At 52.2% G+C, this 19,971-nt stretch overlaps 1 protein-coding gene across 1 annotated transcript in view; it reads left to right on the plus strand.

The window, feature by feature from the left end:
• The window catches only part of ARMH3 (armadillo like helical domain containing 3), a 176,307-nt gene that overhangs the window by 57,761 nt on the left and 98,575 nt on the right, over window positions 1-19,971 (plus strand). Inside the window, exons 17-20 of the mRNA XM_026651067.1 lie at window positions 505-570; window positions 1,736-1,805; window positions 3,068-3,128; window positions 12,413-12,501. Of these exons, the coding sequence (XP_026506852.1) occupies window positions 505-570; window positions 1,736-1,805; window positions 3,068-3,128; window positions 12,413-12,501 (286 nt within the window). The remainder of the gene's footprint in view (window positions 1-504; window positions 571-1,735; window positions 1,806-3,067; window positions 3,129-12,412; window positions 12,502-19,971) is intronic.

Below are 19,971 nucleotides of genomic sequence, written 5' to 3' on the forward strand. Positions count from 1 at the left end.
CCGTTTGATTTAGTGTGGATTTGGGAATGAGATTTGCCTGAGGATTGGAGCTGCTGCGCTACCTACTAGCAGCTTGTGCTGCAATAACTTCTGCCGTGATGGGTCCATCAAGCTGCCACTATAAACCTTCCTCTTCGCTCTGTCATGAGGACGAGGAAAGAGGCAGGCGGGAGAACCTCCTTGGGCATTTTACAGCCCACATTAAAATGCGCTTGGCGCTGTCGCACGTGGAGTCCGCGACGCGGGCGAGCAAAGAAAGGCATGGGAAATAAACGACTGTGGTGCAGGCGTTTGTGCAAGTGGAGTCGCTTGGGTTGTCTGACTAGAGGCATAACTGGGGAACAGGGAAGAGAAGACTCAGGCAAGTGCCTCGTCCTGCTGATGGGCAACTTTCTAACCCTTGAGTTGCCTGCAGCTGCCAATTTTGCCCTGGGGCACGTGGGCTTTGGCAGGGGGGTTGCTGCAGTAGATGTTTCTCACCTCAGGCTTTGCTCTCTCCAATAGGATCAATACGCTAATGCTTTTTTGCATGATGACAACGTGAATTTTCGAGTAAACCTGCACAGGATGGTGAGTCCTCCACAGCAGGTTCCTTCCTCTCTCCTTGGGGCGGCGGAAGCCAAGGTTTTGGGTCCTCAGCTGGTTGTGTATTGTGTCACAGACACCCCGCCTGGGGCCAGCGCACGGGAGGACCCAGCCAGCCCTGCTGGTGGGGGTGTGGGGAGGAAACACCGTCATGGCTCGAGACTCCTCGTCAAGGGAATGAGCTGTGCTGGGGAGCAAGCAGCCTGGCTTCTTGCTGGCTCGCTCAAGGAGCTGGGTGAGGGCTGGCTTTTGAGCTGCGTCTGCCCAGGGTAGCCAGGGAGAGGATAATGGGAGGTCTGGGGGACCGGAGGCGTTAGTGCATTCTGGGGAGCAATCTGCCTTAAGCTTCAGCAAATGTTAGGCCCCATGTGATACATTGATGTACAGGTTGTAGTGGACCCCAACTTCTTTGAGCTCAATTCACCCCCCTTTCAGATGGGTGATTCGCCCCTCAAGTAGGGGGGGTGGTGTTTTTACCACTGTCTTGCCCCAAGGGTTCTGCTGCAGGAAGGCAGCTTTCATTTGCATCCAAGGGTCCACAGGAGCCCAGCCTGTAGAGGCAGCCCAGAGGATGTTGTGAATTTGTGCATGCTCCCTCAGTGGGACTTGGCTGCAGGCTCCACACCTCCGACCTGCGAGGTGGTCATTCCACCACTGGAATTGCTCTCCAGGGGCGTTTTCCCCCATTGGCGGCCTGGGAGATGGTGGTGTGACCACTCCAGGACAGACTCAAGCCCTTTGTTTTTAAAGCAAGCGTAGCCCCAAGCTGTTAACCCTTCTTTCTCAGCAGCAAGCATGGAACGGGAATCATCTTTTAGAGCCGATGGAGGAGCTAGTCACTGAGAGTGCGAAAAACAAACTTCTGGGTCAGGGGAACATAAGGGAGAGCACTGTGCCCTGGTGCGACAGTGCCCTCCAGTTACACAGCTCAGAATCAAAGTAACCAAAGCACCAGCTGCTGTCTCCCTGGTGAGCGGGGACCCTCTGTGCCCTGGTGCGACAGCCGTAGAGCCAAGGTGGCAGAAATGGAAGAGCCCAAAACTACAGGCGAGCCTGTGGCAGTGGTTTTATTTGTATGGGAAGCAGGCGATAATGCGCTGGGTGCCACGCAGGCATCTGCTGACTTCCTTTCTTCTTTGTGTGTTTGAAGCCAATGAGACACAGGAAGAAAGCCGCAGACAAGAACCTGCCCTGCCGCCCCCTGGTGTGTGCAGTCCTAGGTGAGTATTGCTGGGGTGGGACCTTCCAGAATCGACCCATCTCCTGTGACGAGGTGGAAATCAGCTTCGTTTGGGGGAGTTTCCTGGCTACCTATTACCTGTGCAAGGAATTTCAGTTCTCAGCAGGGTGCATTTCATCCCACCCCCTCACTTTCCTCTAGTGAGATTAGGTAGGAGGATCGGTGCCATGTAACGTGCTGCGGGAGGGATATCTCAGTGGTTTGAGCATTGGCCTGCTAAACCCAGGGTTGTGAGTTCAATCCTTGAGGGGGCCATTTAGGGATCTGGGGCAAAAATCTGTCTGGGGATTGGTCCTGCTTTGAGCAGGGGGTTGGACTAGATACCTCCTGAGGTCCCTTCCAACCCTGATAGTCTATGATTCTATGATCTTGTAGATCTGTGGAAAGCCACATTCACTGTCAGGTTTTCCAAAAGACATTGGACACCTTGCTTCCATTGCTGAACGAATGTCAGTAATGGAATGTTCGTTGGCTAGTCCATTGAAACGTTGAGGTGGGGAAGGTGATGCCTGGGAACGAGCAGTCTCTGGGTGACTGAGCTGAGAAAAAGCGGATGGGAAAGAAACAGATGTTTGGTGGTGGAAGTGACTGCTGGGCACCTGTCCTGCCTGGAACAGACAAACGGGGCTGAATGTGACTAGCTGGAGGGCTGTTTTGCCTGTCTCTCTTGCTGTTCTAGCACTGAGGTCACTTAAATGTACCCCTTGTGAAACTGACCAAGATTAAAACTGAGTAGTATGTAGAAGACTTCAGTCATTCTTGAGGCAAGACTGGATTTACTTTGCTTCAGAGCCGATTCTGTAGCTATATGGATGTCCTCTACGTTATCGTCTCGGAAAACCAAGCTGTAAAACATATCTGGCCTCTGGTGACAACAGTGTTCTAAAATGTATTTCCTGCTGGTGCCAAGGTTTGAAATACGAGCGCAATTCTATGCATCAAAATTAGTGATGTGTTTTTTATTTAAACAGTGGGGGGAAAGTGCGTGGAGGAAGCCTGTCTCGGAGCGCATCGCATTCAAATGCCAGGCAACTCTCAGTAGCTTTGTCCTGGGCTTTCAGAAGAGATGCCTAATTCAGATACAGCTCTTAGTAAATTCTCTCTCTTGCTTCTAACCAGGATTGCTGTCTGGGGGCATAGTGGGGGCCTGGATAGTTGGATATGCTTGTTGTTGTTGTCTGCCAGGTGTTTACTGTAACTAGTTTTACATTTATTTTGTCATTTTCCTCCCCGGTCTCCTAGATCTGATGGTGGAGTTCATCGTAACACACATGATGAAAGAGTTTCCTATGGATCTGTATGTGTAAGTGACTGAGGGCTGGCTGTGAATTTATCCTCTGGAATGAGGGGTGGGGGGCAGGCAGGGAAATCACATAATGCACCTCAGGCCAAAATAACGTTTTTCGGGCAGGTGGGGCTTTCCAGAAGCTCCTAGGTCTGAGCATATATTGTTGAGATGTTCAGTGTGCCAAGAAATTGTCAAAGAAATGAATTTCCCCCTCTCAGACAGCTTTCCTAATCTGCCTGATCAACTACAAAGAGCTGCACAGTGGGGAGAATTGTCACAAAACATTGTGCCAACCACCAAAGCCAAATCTGGAGCTGGAGACAAAAAGCCAATTTCGAAACACCAAGGACAGATAAAACAGGGACGTGAAGCCAGTCCGGCAATTGGGAGTCAATTGCAAACATCGCTGAAGCGTCCTCTGGTGCAATGAGGGTGAAATTCACCACTGCGCAGAGGGGACCAGTACATAGTCTGTGCCCCACTCTTATTTCACCTGGCCAATGATCCACGGCTGAAGTGGGTCGTAAATGGTCCATTGGCCTTCTGTTGCATCTATGCGCAGTGGTGAATTTCACCCAGGCTGAGACAGCCCCGTAAACCGCAGAATAAAGGCAAATCTGTTGCTCTTACCTGGAATAACTTAGTCACACATTTACTTAGCCCCAAACAATCCCGCCACTACAGAAAGCAACCAGCTCCTTGAGAAATCATTCTGAATTAGTTGTTGAGATACGGGGGGGGGAGAAGAAGCTCGAGTCAAGGTAAAAGCACTTTTTAAAAAGACATGAATAAAGATAGCAAGCAGCAGCAACTACCAGTGGACGTCCGTATCCATCGGTTCCAGCGTGTTTACACAGGCCCCTCATTAAATTCCCATCTGAGACCATCCTGCAGCAAACACAATTATTGCAGGCGAGAAGAATGTTATGAATGCACAAACAGTGCCGCATCAGCTGGCAAGTACATTTAGAAGGTGACTGTGTGGGGCTATTATGGGGAAGGTACATTAATATTCTTAAGAATAATTCAGACTGCTTTGACCTAGGGGGTGAGTGTGGGTCCATAATCGGGGATGTGTGTTATAAATCTGCAGCACATGCTCTGCCAGCCTCCAAAATGCAGCTGACACAGGTCATAATCCTAATGCAGTGCCATCTGGGACTAGGTAGGCCTGGCTCCAGGGGCATTGGGTGTTTGGCCAGGGACAGGATTAGGTACTCTTATCCACCCTCCCTGTGTTCCTTGTCTCATTTGGTTCCACCACTGAATGGGCCTTGCTGTTTGTAGCCTGTAGCTTCCAGTCCCAAGGTGTTCCCCGGAACACTGACCATCAGCTGCTGTTGATTTCAGAGGGGTAAGAGAAATGGTTTAGCTTTTATCCGGCTTCCCCTTGGCATTGCCTGCATAGCTGTACTCCAAGACTGAACTGGGCCCAGCAAACAGACATTGGTGGAATGGTACTGTGCATAGACGTTGTACATCACCCCGTGCTGCTAGCATCGGTGCTAGCAACACTGTCCCAGAGGACACACCGAGCCTGGCTCGCTGCTTCCGTTTGGTTCCCTTTCCCTTTGTAAATAGAGTCCAACGTTAAGTACGTAGCAAATGCCATGTTCAGCTAACGTTTAGGGTTTACACGCTAACTAGGAATTTCAGCCCTTCCTGCCGCATCTTAGTACTGCAGACGATCATCTAACAGTGGCTGATGAAATGTGTGTGGACCATGGGTTTTTTTTGTAGCCGGTTTTTAGTTTAAGCCCAGTTTTGAACAGCCTCCCTCTCCAGTTAGAAAACTTTTTTTCAGAAAGAGCTCCTTTCTGGGGGGTGTGTGTGTGTTCTTTCTCTCTCTCTCTCTCTCTCTCTCTCTCTTTGTGCAAGAGACCTTTCCAGGAAATGTTGCTATTAATCAGACAAGGCGTCTTTAAGAGAGGAGAGTTTGAACAGCGGGATTTTTCCTCATTGAAGTTATTTGGAAAGCTAAAATCAACCTGGTCTAGCAAGTTCAAATTTGTATTTTTTAAATTTTGTCCTTAATGAGATCTGGTGCCCAGGACAATTCTCCAGATGTTGGGTAGTTAATTCTGGAGTTAGTCACTATGAATATTTGAACTTCTGGGAGCTCTGCAAAGTCTCTGTGGAGTTTATAAAGCCTGCAGGGTTTGGAAACTGCTCCATCCAGAGAGCTGTGGGTCTAGGACATTGCGAAGTCTGCAGGCAGAGCAGCAGAGTTCTTAAGCTCCATAGTCAATTAGTCTGGTATAGACACTTGGAAGGATCGCAGACATCCCTGTTGTAGTTCTTAAGCTCATTAAATAAGTATCTGATTGAAGGAGATGACGAATGCTGCAGCCATAGTCTGAATGTGTAAATTCCTTTAGCCCAGTAGTTTGGGTCCAGAAACTGGAAGGCTCTAGAGCAGGGGTCTCAAACACGTGGCCCGCGGGGTTATTTTCTGTGGCCCGCGAGCCCCTCGCAGCCCCCCCCGCCCTCCCCCAGTGTTTACCTAGAGCGGCTCCGGATGGACGTGCATCGGGAGCATGGCAGACTTCCTACCTGCCCTGCTCTGCGCCGCTCCGGGAAGAGGCTGGAATGTGGGGAAGGGGGGGGGGGTGGAGGGGCTGTGTGTTGCTGTTGCTTCAGGCAGCGCCCTCAGCAGCTCCCATTGGCCGGGAACAGGGAACCGCGGCCAATGGGAGCTGCTGGGGGCCCTGCCCTGAAGAAACAGCAACACACACCCCTCCGCCCCCCCCTTCCCCACGTTCCAGCTCTTCCCGGAGTGGTGCAGGGGCAGGGCAGACGGGCAGGCAGGGAGCCTGCCCTGCCCCCGGTACGCGCCGGGCCAGATCCTGCCCCCCGAACTCCTCCTGCAGCTGAACCCCCTGCCCTGAGCCCCCTGCTGCACCCTGACCCCCTGCTGTACCCCTCACCCCTCCTGCACCCCACACTCCAACTCCCTGCCCTGAGCCCCCGCCACACCCTACATCCCTCGTGCACCCCCTGGGGGCAGGGAGGGGGCAGAGTTGGGGTGGGGATTTCAGGGAAGGGGTTGGAATGGGGGCAGGGAAGAGGCGGGGCAGGGGCGGGGCTTCATGGAAGGGGTGGAGTGGGGCGGGGCCGAGGGCGGCGAGGGGAGGTGTCAGTAATGCGGCCCTCGGGCCAATGAACTAGTCCTCATGTGGCCCTCGTGGTCATTTGAGTTTGAGACCCCTGCTCTAGAGACTAACTGGGTGGGGCTTGCACGCTCCGGGAGCCAAAGAGCTCCTGTTCAAACACCAGGGGTTTCTAGTCGCAAACTTCTCCTCTGAATGCCTGCACACATCCCTTCACTTCCGGTGTCTGCGCGCCCGGAACCGACACTGGAGACCTTTGTCCTCTACGGGACCTGCTGGGGCAACGCATGCGCCCTCCGCACGCTTGTGCTGCCAGCCAAGGGTAGAAAGGGGCCAGGCTGCCCTGACCCCTCAGTTCCTTCTCACCGCCTGTGGTGTGTAGTCAACGCATATGTGATCTTCTCACATTCTTTCCCATTGTCCCTTTAGAAAGCGGTCTGAGATCTGTAAGGTGAGGGGTAGTTTAGCTGGCAGTGTAGCTGTAGTTTAGATAGTAATACTCGTTTTCTAAAGAATCCTTGTTTTTAGCTTCCTTTCCTTTGAGTTTTTGGCTCTGGACTGGGGCATGCCTGTATCTCGTGGATTGAAGCGCTGTTCTGGCGCTAGCAAATCTGGCCAGTCAGCGAGCCTCACTCCCAATGCTTAAAATGTTTGGGAGAAGGACACATGAGGCATCAGTGCCCTATCTCTGGGGGGGTAAGACCAAGCAGGGCCGCCCAGAGGATTCAGGGGGCCTGGGGCAAAGTGGGGGAGCTGCGGCGCTTGTACTCACCCTGCGGCGGTCCGGGTCTTCGGCATCATTTTGGCAGCGGGGGGCCCTTCAGTCGCTCCGCGTCTTCGGCAGCACTGAAGGGCCCCCCACCGCCGAAATGCCGCGGAAGACCTGGACAGCCGCCGGGCCAGGGCCCGGGGCCTGGGGCAAATTGCCTCACTTGCCTTCCCCCCCACCCCCCCTCCGGGCGGCCCTGAGACCAAGACTATAGTTGAGGAAGTTTGACGTTGAGACACCCTGATGGAAGCAGCTTTGCACCTGCATTGGGAACCCCACCGCACGATATGCAGGAATTTGGACTCGACTCAGAGCAAGCCACCAGACTTGGGGCTGTCCTGGCGTTGAAGGGAGCCAAAGACACCATTCTTCTTCTTCTTCAGTACAGCATAAAAACAGACGCCATCCCGCATTTTTGGCCTCTTCTAGCCAGAAGGAGCCTCTTCTTCGAGGGTTACATCCCCTACAGACTTTCACCAAAAGACTGGTACCGAGGCTAGAGCTAAATCAGCTCCTGCTAAAGTGCTCCCTGGTAGCACATTCTAGCAGTAGAGAGTCGTTGATTGTGGCACCTTATGCCAACTCCGTTACTGGGACCTTCAATGGCATCAACTTCCTCTGTGATGCACCCTGGTATATCGGTGCCAACGATCTCTGAGGTTTATGCAGCGGCCAGGGACCTTTTGTGCCTGTCCGTGCCGGACTCCACTGATGCAGGCCAAAGTCCAGGTACCAACTGTTCCTGCCATGCAAGCCCTGGTTGGGATCTTCGGCACCTACGCATTCAGCGCCGTCTGGAACTGAGCCTTTGTCTACACCATCTGGAAGCTCTGTTGTGCAGCAGACTAAACCTATGGTCCCTTCAGCAGGAAAGGCTCAGATGCTTCCTCTGGCACCGTCCACTGCTTGTTGGTCCAGGTGTTGGTCTCCAGCTACTCCATCTGGTACTGTGCTGCCTTGGCATTCGAATGCTGACTCTTCCTCAGAGTCTTACATATTGAGATCTCATTACAGGTCTTGAGCGTCTCCCCGTTCCTCTTCATGCAGGTCAAGACCCAAGTAGTGTGGCTCTGACAGAAGCAAGTGCAGAGGTAGGATGCCGTGAGGTTCGTCCTTGGTACCATGTCATGTACAGCAGTGGCCTTTCTGGAATCCATGGGGAGTTCCTCCAGACTCAAGGTCATCTTCTCCTAGACGCGGCTCTACTAGATCCCCAGGAAGGTGCTGTTCTCCATCTGGTACTGGTCTCGGTACTGACACCCAGTAGCCAGCAACTGAGGGATCTTATCCCTCTGGGTTCTGACCCTCCTGCTAGGGCCGTTCAGCAAACAGTGGCGCAGACCGACACTTTAGTGCCTCTGCTCAACACTTCCCCATCATCACCACATGACCCTACTGTTCTGGAACAGTCTTTCCCAGGTCTGGTACATTTTATCATCGTCTGGGAATTTCTGGAAAGGATAGCCACCTCCCGGGTAGTCAGAGTGAATTGGTGCAGGATAATCCACACAGATTGGTGGATATTCTGCCTATTAGAGACCACCAAAATTCTTTGGCAAACTCCCTCTTCTCTGACACCCACTGCCAAGAGAACAAAGGAGAGGCCCCAAGTTCCATCTCAGGGGCATGAGTGTTTTTATTCACATCCAGACCTTTGGTAGTGGCAGCTGTGAATGAGAAACCAAGGCCAGGACAAAAATGCAAAAGAAGCTGGATTTATTTGGGAGAATGGTTTATTTGTCTTCAGGACTGCAGTTTAGGATTGCAAACCATCCGACAGGCCCTCTTAGCCCATTAGGATTATTCCAGCTGGGACTCAGTGTTCCAGTTTACAGACAAGCTGCCAGATGATGCTAAAGAGGAGTCCAGAGTGCTACTAAATGAAAGCCACCTGGTGTCAAGCCCATCTTTACAGGCTGCATTGGACAAGACAGACTTGGCAGCGCAAGTGTTGACAACAGGAATCACTGGGCATTAGGTTTTTTGGCTGCAGTTATCGAGCATACCAACAGAAGTCCAGCAAACAATTGAGGACTTGCCATTTGAGGGCCTGAATCTGTTCTCGGGGGGAAAACAGATGAAAATTTGCACTCTTAGAGATTCTGGGGCAACCCTAAAATCTTTGGGCATTTATACTCCAGGCCCTAAGAGAAAGTTCTGCCCACAGATCTCAGAAGCAAGCTCAGAATCATTAGCAATTCTAATGGAGGACAGGTGAGGTCCCTGAGGCCTGGAGAAGGGAAAACATAGTAGTTATCTTTTAAAAAGGGAAAAAGAGGACCCAGGGAATTATAAATCAGTCAACCTAACTTTGATACCTGGAAAAGTACTGGAACAAATTACTAAACAATCAATTTGTAAGCACCTAGAGGACAATAGGATTATAAAAAATAGGTAACGTGGGTTTGTCAAGACCAAATCCTGCGAAACCAACCTCATTTCCTCCTTTGGCAGCATTCCTGGTCTAGTGGATATGAGGGAAGCAGTAGACGTGGTATTTCTTGATTTTTTTAATAAGGCTTTTGGCACAGTCCCACGTGACATTCTCATAAGCAAACTGGGGAAATGTGATCTAAATGAAATGACTACACAGTGGGTTGACAGAGCATACCCAGAGTGGTTATCCAGGGTTCACTCCTGGCAGGGCATATCGAGTGGGGGCCCGCAGGGGTCATTCATGGGTCTGGTACTATTCAATATTTTCATTAGTGACTTGGATAATTGAGTGGAGAGTATGCTTCTAAAATGTGCGATGACACCAAACTGGGAGGCGTTGCAAGCACTTCGGAGGACAGGGTTAGAATTCAAAATGACCTTGACAAATCAGAGAATTGGTCTGAAATCAACCAGATGAAATTCAGTAAAGACAAGTACAAAGTACTACATTTAGGAAGGAAAAATCAAATGCACAACTCTAAAATAGGGAACGACGGGCTAGGTGGTAGCACTGCTGTAAAGGATCAGGGGTTACAGTGGAACACAAATTGAATATGAGTCAACAATATGATGCAGTTGCAAAAATGCTAATATTCTGGGGCGTATTCACAGGAGTCTCATGTAAGAAATGTGAGGTAAATAACTGCTCTACCCAGCACAGGTGAGGCCTCAGTTGGGATATTGTATCCAGTTCTGGGCTCCACACGTTAGGAAAAATGTGGATAAATTGGAGAGAGTCCAAAGGAGAGCAACAAAAGGGATAAAAGATTTAGAAAACCTGGCCTATGATGAACGGTTAAAAAAACTGGGCATGTTTAATCTTGAGAAATGAAGTCTGAGGGGGGACCTGATAAGTCTTTGAATATGTTAACAGCTGCTATAAAGAGGACAGTGATCACCTGTTCTCCAAGTCCTCTGAACGTAGGCCAAGGAATGAGCTTCATCTGCAGCAAGGGAGATTTAGGTTGGGTATTAGGAAAAAATGGTCTATAAGGGTAATTAAGCTCTAGAATAGACTTCCAAGGCTTTGCCAGGAGCTGGGAATGGGCGACAGGGGATGGATCACTTGATTCCCTGTTCTGTTCATTCCCTCTGGGGCACCTGGCACTGGCCACTGTTGGAAGACAGGATACTGGGCCATTCATATGTTCTTAAGGCAGGTTGTGAAATCCCCCTCTTTGGAGGTTTTTAAGAACAGGTTGGACAAACACCTGCTAGGCATGGTCTAGGTACATTTGGTCCTGCCTCAGTACAGGGGGCTGGACTTGGTGACCTCCTGAAGACCCATCCAGCCCTACTAAAATTTGTTGTAGCAGATTTTCATTATTGGTTTATGGTCTTCCCCCCTTTGACTTGCCATCAGCCCCTCGAGTCTTCACAAAGCGCATGACCGTGGTGGCACCCATATCTGGATGACTGGCTGGTTTGAGGTCGGTTTCAGGCAATATTGGATCTATGCACGAACTTCAGGGCATTTCCTCGTCCAACAGTCTCCTGTGCTGACGGGATGAAAGGACAACCTGTCACTTCAGAGGATGTCTTCCTGGGTCTCCTCTTGCATTCATCTGTGCTATGATATTGCTAAAGTTTTTCTACCTCAAAGAGTTTTAGCACACTTTACAAGAGCTCATGCTGCATCAGCTGCTTTCTTGGGTCACGTACCCATCAATGACTATTGCAGGACTGCATCTGGGTCATACATTCACTCCTCATTACGCTGTCCCCCAGGCCTGACGAGAGGATGCTAGATTTGGGAGAGTGGTGTTGGACTCCTTGATGGGTAGACTCCAGTACCTTCCTGCATCTGGAATTACTTATGCCATGTGCAGACACTGAGATAAAAATAGTTACATACCTGTTCAGTACTGTTGTGCTTCATGATACACTGCACATGTATTGTGCTGCTCAAATCCTGCATTTGGGCCGGGGGTTAGAGGAGATCACCCTTGCGGTCCCTTCTAACCCTGTGATTCTATGTCCATTCCACAACCCACCCTCCTGCCACCCTGCATCAGAGTGGCAGCAAACTCTGGCTTCTAGTGTGATTCTGCCCCTGTATGCCCTTGGCTAGCAGCACAAGTGTGTGGAGGGTGCATGCACCGCCCTGACGGGTACCGCTATGGGGAAAGTTCTCCGGCTTTGGTGCACGTGCACCTGAAGTGGAATGGACATGTGCAAAGCATCTTGAAGAAGAACAGTTACCAAACAGGAATGCAACTGTTTTCTCTCGAGATCCTGCAGACTTTGCCCAGTAAGCGCCACAGAGGGGCTCGGGCACGCTGGTTGTGAGTTCAGTAGGAAGACTTAGATATGCTGTAGATCTGCCAAGTGCCACGCTTACGGCTTTGGAGCTGGCAGCGTCTGCAGGCGATGCCTCTGGCACTTAGTCAGCACGGGCAGTGAGCTGGACGCCCCCTGAGTTTTGCTTGGGGACCTTGCAGGGACCTGCGTGTGCTTGTGATGCTGTCGTGTGTGTGTGTGTGTGTGTGTGTGTGTGTGTGTGGAGCTGATACGGTCTGTTGCACCTGTAACTGGTCCCAGATTCCAGGAACTTGCCAGCTCACTGAACTCTGGCAAAGCCTGTCAGTTGCGCGAGCCGCGTGGCTCTTGCAGGCGCCTCACGCCAGGGCAGTGACTCTCCCCATGAGGAAGACTGTCCAAATTTGAGAAATCAGCCACACAAGAGCGCCCCGGGCATTGTTCTGAAAGTGTTTCTGTAGCACATTCAGTCACCGGGAGCTTGAACGCTGCACTGCAAGAGGCTCTCTCCAGGTGGCCCTGCTTCCCTCAGGGCAGCGGGCCTGAGAGAGTGAGGCGAGCCCTCCTAGCTAGGGGCTTGGTTCAACTTGCCCCAAGAGAGACACCCTGCCATCCGCTGGCTCGTCCCTTCCTGGAAGGCGAAAGGTCTGCTGCGTAAGGGTTTAAAATGGCCACGGCCGTGTCTCGTGGTGAGTGATAATCTTGCTGTCCTCTCTCTGTTCCAGGCGGTGCATTCAGATCGTGCACAAGCTGCTGTGCTACCAGAAGAAATGCAGAGTGAGGCTTCATTATACCTGGCGGGAGCTCTGGTCAGGTACCTGGGCCCCTTTGCGTTCACCTCTTTGTGCATGCTGCAGGAGCTGCTCCTCCCTCGCTCAGAGCGCTCTTTCCTTGGGAACTTTGCAAACCCCAGCTTGTGTCAAAACTGCTCTGTTTTCTTTGAAAAATCACGGCATGGTAATTAGATCCCCTTCAAAACTCCTCCTCCTCCTCCTCCTCTTCGCCTCCTCTGTATCTGTCTTGGATTCTTCTTGGAGCCTTATAATAGTAGCTAATCTGCCTTCTTGTCTGGCCCTGATTGCCACGGGATCCAAGTGCCTCATGTTTTTTTATATGTCATATCAGTCCTCGGAGCCCCACTTACCTGCTGGGAGCAGCATTCCTCAGCAGAGGCTATTTCTCCCTCCGCCAGCTGGGAATAGCGGGGGGGTGCGGTGCGGTGCGGGAGAAGCTGGGTTTGTCGCAGCAGGTGGGCTATGGAGAGGCTTTTGTGAGGAGCTGCGCAATCTCTCGACCACAAATGTCAATGGGAAGGAGGAGATGCATCTAAACTCTGGCCCTTGTGGTGTTCGCTGCAGGGGCACTTTGTGCCACTCCCCCCACCGAGCAAGAAAAGGCCTTTTAGAGGGTTGCTTTTGTTTCCCAGTAAAGGGAGTCAGTTCACATGACCGTGGGCACAGCACCGTATGCTTTTATCGGGCGGTGCAATTTGTATTCACTGCGGGCGATGGACCAAGGGCCCTAACAGGCCTTGTCCTTGGCTAATTTCCAGGCTTCTCTTCCAGTCCTGCAGGCAGCTGAGCTAGGAGGGTGCAATTACTCCCCTCGCCTTTGTGGGTGAAAAAGGAGGTTTCTGCGCATTGAAGGGGACCTGATCCCCTGTGTCCTGCTCTGGGATTGGTGGCTTGGCTGGTTTCATGCAGCTCTCGCCAGGAACTCGGCTAGAGGATGGCTGTTGAAAAGATGTGCTGAGGGGTTTCTGAAGCGGTTCTCAATTCGCAGTCAAGTACTTCCCTTCCGTCGCTGTGCCCAGCTGGGGGCAGAGACATGGAAATGCACCACCAATCAGACTCCTTTTCAGTGATTTTGTGACATGTAACCCAGCCGGCCTTTCTCGGTTTATTCCTGTAGGGGGCGAAGTGGGTGCCCTTAATTAATTAGTGAGTTCTTCCCAGTTGCCTTCTTCAGAACCGAGCCCCCAGAGGACTGGTTGTGTGGCAGTGAAATCCAATGCCAGTAGAAACAGTATCAGGCAATGATTGTGCTGTAATTGCAGGATGGAACCCACACCTCCCTGTTAGCTCAGTTCTGCCTGGCCAGGGCAGGCCTGTTCCCTACAGTCCGTTGATCAGGGCTTTATCGTGTCTGCTTCTGCAAGTGCCAAGCGATAACCTTTGCACCACGTCCCTTAAGAGACTAGTCCATAGTTTAATGATCTCACTGTGAGGAATCATCATAAACCTAAACTTTCCTTTCTAAAAATTTCATCCCCTTCCCACTGCACTCTGAGACTCAGGGCATGTCTTCACTACAAAGTTGAGGTGACTTAAGTTACGCTAACATACAGCCACCGCAGTAATTAAATCAGTTGTGTGTGTCCACACTAGTGTCTTCTGTCGGCGGTGCATGTCCTCGCCAGGAGCTCTTGCACCGACTGTCAGCGTGGGGTGCTGTGGGGCGCTGAGAGCCGCAGCCCCGCCAGGCGGAACAGTCAGCGCTGTGTCTACATGACGCTGCGTTGACCTAAGTACACCGACCTACGTGCCACACCTGGCACAGGGGCGGAGTTAAGTCAGTGTAGTGGGTGACTTACGTTGGTGGGAGCAACGTTGTAGCGTAGACCTCGACCTAACTGGGGGGTAGACCAGGCCTCCATATCCAGGGCCAGTTTTGTTAGTGCTCACTAATGAGCTGCTGTTGATACAAGGCTTAGGAAAGTGAAGTACTGCTTGTGCTCTGAAAGGAAAGCCGGGCAGAGTAAAATGCTCAGGATTGGTCGAGTGTGGGTGTGCTGACGTACCCTGCACACTTGAAGAGCTCAGTGTTTTGGTGAGATTCTGTATGCTCAGTGAGCTCCTCTTTGGAAGAAATGTATTGCAGTGAGGATTGTGCTGTCGTTTTTCCTGCAGGGGAATGCCACTCGTCAGCAGCTGCTTCGCTAATTCACACAAGCCCAGGGAGGCTGGAATTAAGACACCGCACCTGTAACAGGTGTGAGTTTCCTGAACGATGTCTAGGGCAGGCTGATTTCCGAAAGGCTGGCTCTCCCTGGGGACACATTGGGTGGTTCAAGTGATATTGCTTCACCAGGGAGCTGTTTGATTTCCCATGGTGCTCCTGCCCCTGGCACGAGTGGACGGGGATGTTCTGTCCTCGGTCTGTTGGCCAGCTGATGCCCTATCAGGATACAGAAATCTCTGTACCCTGCTCTGCCCTTTCTGAGCCCCCGGCTGGCCTGCTCCCTATCTGCTTCCTGCGCCAAACCACAGAAATGGTGCCACCAGGGCTCTGCAGGAGGGAGCTCCAGGTCTGCAAACCTTCAGAACTGTGGAGCTCCAGAGATGCCTAACAGTCCTAGAGGCCTGCCTCAGTCCCTTCCTAATGCAGGAGCTGCGCAGACTGAGGCCAGGGCTCTGTGGTGAGCCCTGTGGCGTAGTGATAGTGGGCACCCGGGCAGAGATACGGGCTGGCAGACAAATGGGAAGACTTGTGAGGCGTGACTGACGGGCGGGGAGGGAGTTGTGCATGGCCTATCGGAGGAGGACGGCTGCTCCAGGCGTAGAACTGAGTGGGAGAAGGAGACAAAGCGTTGTGCGGAGAGGAGGCAGCAGAGTGTAGGGTGTAGAGGAATTGAGATGAGAATTGTAGGCGACGACAGCAGAGTTGTGCAGAGCCATCTCTTCCCTTCCGGAGTCTAGTGTTGGCGGGTCAGACAGCTAGTGTCCCCTGTAATGGAGAGAAGCTCTTCCTCTGGGCATGGGAGGCCAGCAGCCGCGGCGCCTCCGAAAGCCGCTGCAGTCTCCTGCTGGGACTTGAGCTACGGGCGAGATCTTCAGTGAGACGCAGCGGAGTCAGGTCGCCGCGAAAGGAAACACCGCCACAAATACAACCCAACCCTGTTGTGCTGATGCTGCCGTCAATCAGCGTGTGGACGCCCAGTTGGACACCCTGCTCCTGGGCACGTATTTGTGCTTACATACTGTCACACAGGTGGCTTTCCCTTTTCATGCTCATGAGAGTTTGCGGGAGAATGGTCTCTGGTCCAGCCCTTAGCTGCCTATCGGATTTATTCTTTTACCCCAGCCCGTTGTGTTTCGAAATAAATCCATAGCACAGGGTGTGCTCCGTAGGTATTCATACACCATGGCCGGGAGCATGGTATCCGTCCCTACCTAGGTGGGCTCAGATGCCCACACCGATTGGCTGGCTGGTGAAGAATGAGGGAAGAGTCCAAGGGCCTTACCATGAGCAGCGTGGGTGTGAAGCTGTCTGGGGAGCTGACCCCTTTGACGTTTTCTTGCCTTTAAAAATATTTCTAGTTGCATTTTGTAACGATCAGCCAAGTCCTGAACGGAGCGGCTCCTTCTGTGTCCACCAGAATCCTCCGCTCAGAGTATCCAGCTTATATCCAAGACCTCGAACAAAAGAAACGGGATAGCGTAGGTGTCATGGTGACAGGGGAGCTGCGAGTCCCTCCCGAGTGCAGCCGTCTTCACCCTCCTCCAACCACATGGTCCCAGCACTCTCCAGCTGGCTCTCTGGGCTTGCAGCCCCGTTTCCCAGCTGTGATAACACGACAGGCCCACCGCCCTTTACCTGTGGCACCCAGACTAGCAGCTGATTAAAGTGACTCAGAAACAGCTTCTTTGAAGCAAAGTATTTATTCACCCAAAGGCCCACAGCCAGCAGAGCAAAGAGATAAAACAGGAAAAGACCTGTACACCTGGGTCCTGCCAAAACTGTATCCTTTCCCTTGGGTCAGTTCCACTCAGCCTAGACCCCCTCTCCTGGCCTGGGAGAGACAGACAGCCCCGGTTGTGTTCTCCCAGCGTCTCTGCCAGAGCCTCACTCCAGCCACTGCTGCCCCCTTTCCCCCCTCCTCCCTAGGCTGGGGTCTTTCATGGTTTGGTGCCCCTTGGATCCTAGGCCTCGGAAAACCGAACCTGCTAACCTGGTTGGTTTCCCAATTAACAGCTCCCCCCTTGTTCCCCGAAGGGCCTGGGTCTTCCCTCTGGAGGTACCTTAGCTCTGTCATCGTTTCGTTTCCTGTTTGTTTCTCCCCAGCAGCCTCCCCTGATTTAGCTCCACGCAGTCTGCAAGGATAATGTCAAACAAGGTGAGGTGCAGGTGATACTCATAAATACAGATAGCTCCCTTGTTCTCCACAATCGGTTTTGAACCCTGCTTTCTCGTTTGAGCACAGAGATCTCTCTTGAAGCAGCATACAGCTTTCTGATTTCTGTCTTTCCCACTGTTGGCTGTGTGCATAATGATCTGTTTTAATACATAATGACCACCTACCCTCGTGGGCTTAAGCTGTAGAGCTGTGCATTGCTGTTACACGTTGCGTGGGGGAGTCAGTGGTTTGTGTTGCTTTGTCAGGAATTTAAGTGAAACCGTTGTTGTGGAGCTTCTCTGTTGCCACAGCCAATTAATCACCAGCTTTGCCCAAAAAAGGAAAGGCCAAGCCGCTGAGTGTGGTAATCGCCTCATTGCCGTGTTTGCTGTTCTACCCCTTGCTATTGCTCAGAAGAATTAGGGTATGTCTACACTACGAGGGTAATTCGATTTTACTTAAATCGAATATGTGGAATCGATATTGCAAAGTCGAACGTGTGTGTCCACACTAAGGACACACTAAGGACAGTAATTCGACTTTGTGAGTCCACACTAACGGGGCGAGCGTCGATATTGGAAGCGGTGCACTGTGGGCAGCTATCCCACAGTTCCCGCAGTCCCCGCTGCCCATCGGAATTCTGGGTCGAGCCGCCAATGCCTTCTGGGTAAAAAAAATTTGTCGTCATCCGTCCGTCACTAACGCCCTCCCTCCCTCCATGAAAGCGCCGGCGGGAAATCAGTTCGCGCACTTTTCTGGTCAGTGACAGCGCGGACGCCACAGCACTGCGATCATGGATCACGCTGCGACCATCGCTGCACTTCTGGCCATTCTCAACACCTCGCAGCTTATCATACACCTTTCCCTGAGGCAGATGAAGAGTAATCAGGCGAGGAGGCTACGACACCGCCGTGATGGCCTGAAGTCGGAGAGTAGCACAGAGCTGTCAGAAACCACGAGCCCCAGCGCCCAGGACATCACGGTGGCAATGGGTCATGTGGATATCGTGGAACGGCGATTCTGGGCCCGGGAAACAAGCACGGACTGGTGGGACCGTATAGTGCTTCAGGTCTGGGATGAATCCCAGTGGCTGCGAAACTTTCGCATGCGGAAGGGGACTTTCCTCGAACTTTGTGAGTTGCTGTCCCCTGCCCTGAAGCGCCAGAATACCAGGATGAGAGCAGCCCTCACAGTTGAGAAGCGAGTGGCCATAGCCCTCTGGAAGCTTGCAACGCCGGACAGCTACCGGTCAGTCGCGAACCACTTTGGTGTGGGCAAATCTACCGTGGGGGTTGTTGTCATGCAAGTAGCCAAGGCAATCGTGAAGGTACTGCTCCCAAAGGTAGTGACCCTGGGAAACGCGCAGGTCATCATAGATGGCTTTGCCGCGATGGGATTCCCAAACTGCGGTGGGGCTATCGATGGGACTCACATCCCTATCCTGGGACCGGACCACCAGGCCAGCCAGTACATCAATAGAAAGGGCTACTTTTCAATGGTGCTGCAAGCACTGGTGGACCATCGGGGACGGTTTACAAACATCTACGTCGGATGGCCGGGCAAGGTTCATGACGCTCGCGTGTTCAGGAACTCTGGTCTGTTTAGACGGCTGCAGGAAGGCATTTACTTCCCAGACCACAAAATAACTCTTGGGGATGTGGAGATGCCTACAGTCATCCTCGGGGACCCAGCCTACCCGCTAATGCCCTGGCTCATGAAGCCCTATACTGGCGCCCTGGACACAGAAAAAGAACTGTTCAACTACCGGCTGAGCAAGTGCAGAATGGTAGTGGAGTGTGCTTTTGGCCGTCTCAAAGGGAGATGGAGAAGCTTACTCACTCGCTGTGATCTCAGTGAAACCAATATCCCCATCGTTATTGCAGCTTGCTGTGTGCTCCACAATCTGTGTGAGAGCAAGGGGGAGACCTTTATGTCGGGGTGGGAGCTAGAGGCAAATAGCCTGGCTGCTGATTACGCCCAGCCAGACAGCCGGGCGATTAGAAGATCACAGCGGGACGCCCTGTGCATCCGGGAGGCTTTGAAAGCTAGGTTCCTGAGTGAGCAGGGCAACCAGTGACTTTTCAGTTTGTGGACAGAAAAGCTGAACCTGCCCCCGTTTCTTTACCCAGTTCATTTTGACTATCCTCTCCAGTTACATACCCCCTTCACCCCCTTCCCCTTCCCAAAAAATAAAATCATTTCGATTTTGTTAATGAACACCGTTGTCTGTATTGCTGTTTTCGCGGGAATATTTTAAACCGGGGACGCAGACTGTGGTGGGGGGCGGGTTCAGTGTTCTGATGCAAATGATGCTTCTAAACTCCCGGAATGACAGGCTCCGCACTGGTGGACTGGTTATTTCAATGGAGCCTGCCAGCACTCCTGGGGGGGACTGTGTGTATGTGTCGGCTATGTGACTTTCTGGCAGGGGGGGTAGGGTTACAGATCCCCTGCTGCGTGGATCTGTGATCCAGGATAAGGACCGCTGCATAAGATCTGTAACTGCCCTCCCCCGCCACAAAGTCACAGAGCAACCCCGCCCCCCAGAACATGAAAAACACCTCCCAGACTGACCAGGGTAACCAGTGACTGCACTGTGTATGTGTCCTGATGCTGGACCTGACACCGCCTCTGTACCCTGCTAAAGGTCACTGTCCTGTCCAATTACCAAGCCCCTTCGCCCCCTCCAGACAGACTGTCCCTCAAAAGAACCTGACTGAAACAATAATGAACAGAAACATATTTTTTCTTAACAACCAGACAGGAAACTGGGGGGTGAAAGTCGGACGGGGGCTTGGGTGAGGCGGGCAGGAAAGGACTTTTCAAATTTTGGGGAATGACAGCCTTCTGGTGCTTGAGCAGTCTGCAGGGGTGGAGTGAGAGTTTTCACGGACTCTGCCACCCCTCCTTCTTTGGACTTTGGGAGAGGGGGGGTATGGGACTTGGTGGCGGGGGACTGCGGTTCCTGATAGACTGCAGCGGGGCTCTGTCCTCCTGCCTCCGTTCCTGCAGAACATCAACAAGGCGCCTGAGCGTGTCCGTTTGCTCCCTCAGAAGTCCAAGCAGCGTTTGAGTCGCCTGCTGGTCTTCCTGCCCGCCACCTCTCCTCACGTTCCATGTGTGTCCGGTGCATTTGTGACAAATTCTCCCTCCACTGGTTCTGCTGTG

The sequence above is a fragment of the Terrapene carolina genome, unplaced genomic scaffold (genome assembly GCF_002925995.2).
Source record: "Terrapene carolina triunguis isolate 2854851 unplaced genomic scaffold, T_m_triunguis-2.0 Scaffold95, whole genome shotgun sequence".
Taxonomy (NCBI): domain Eukaryota; kingdom Metazoa; phylum Chordata; order Testudines; family Emydidae; genus Terrapene; species Terrapene triunguis.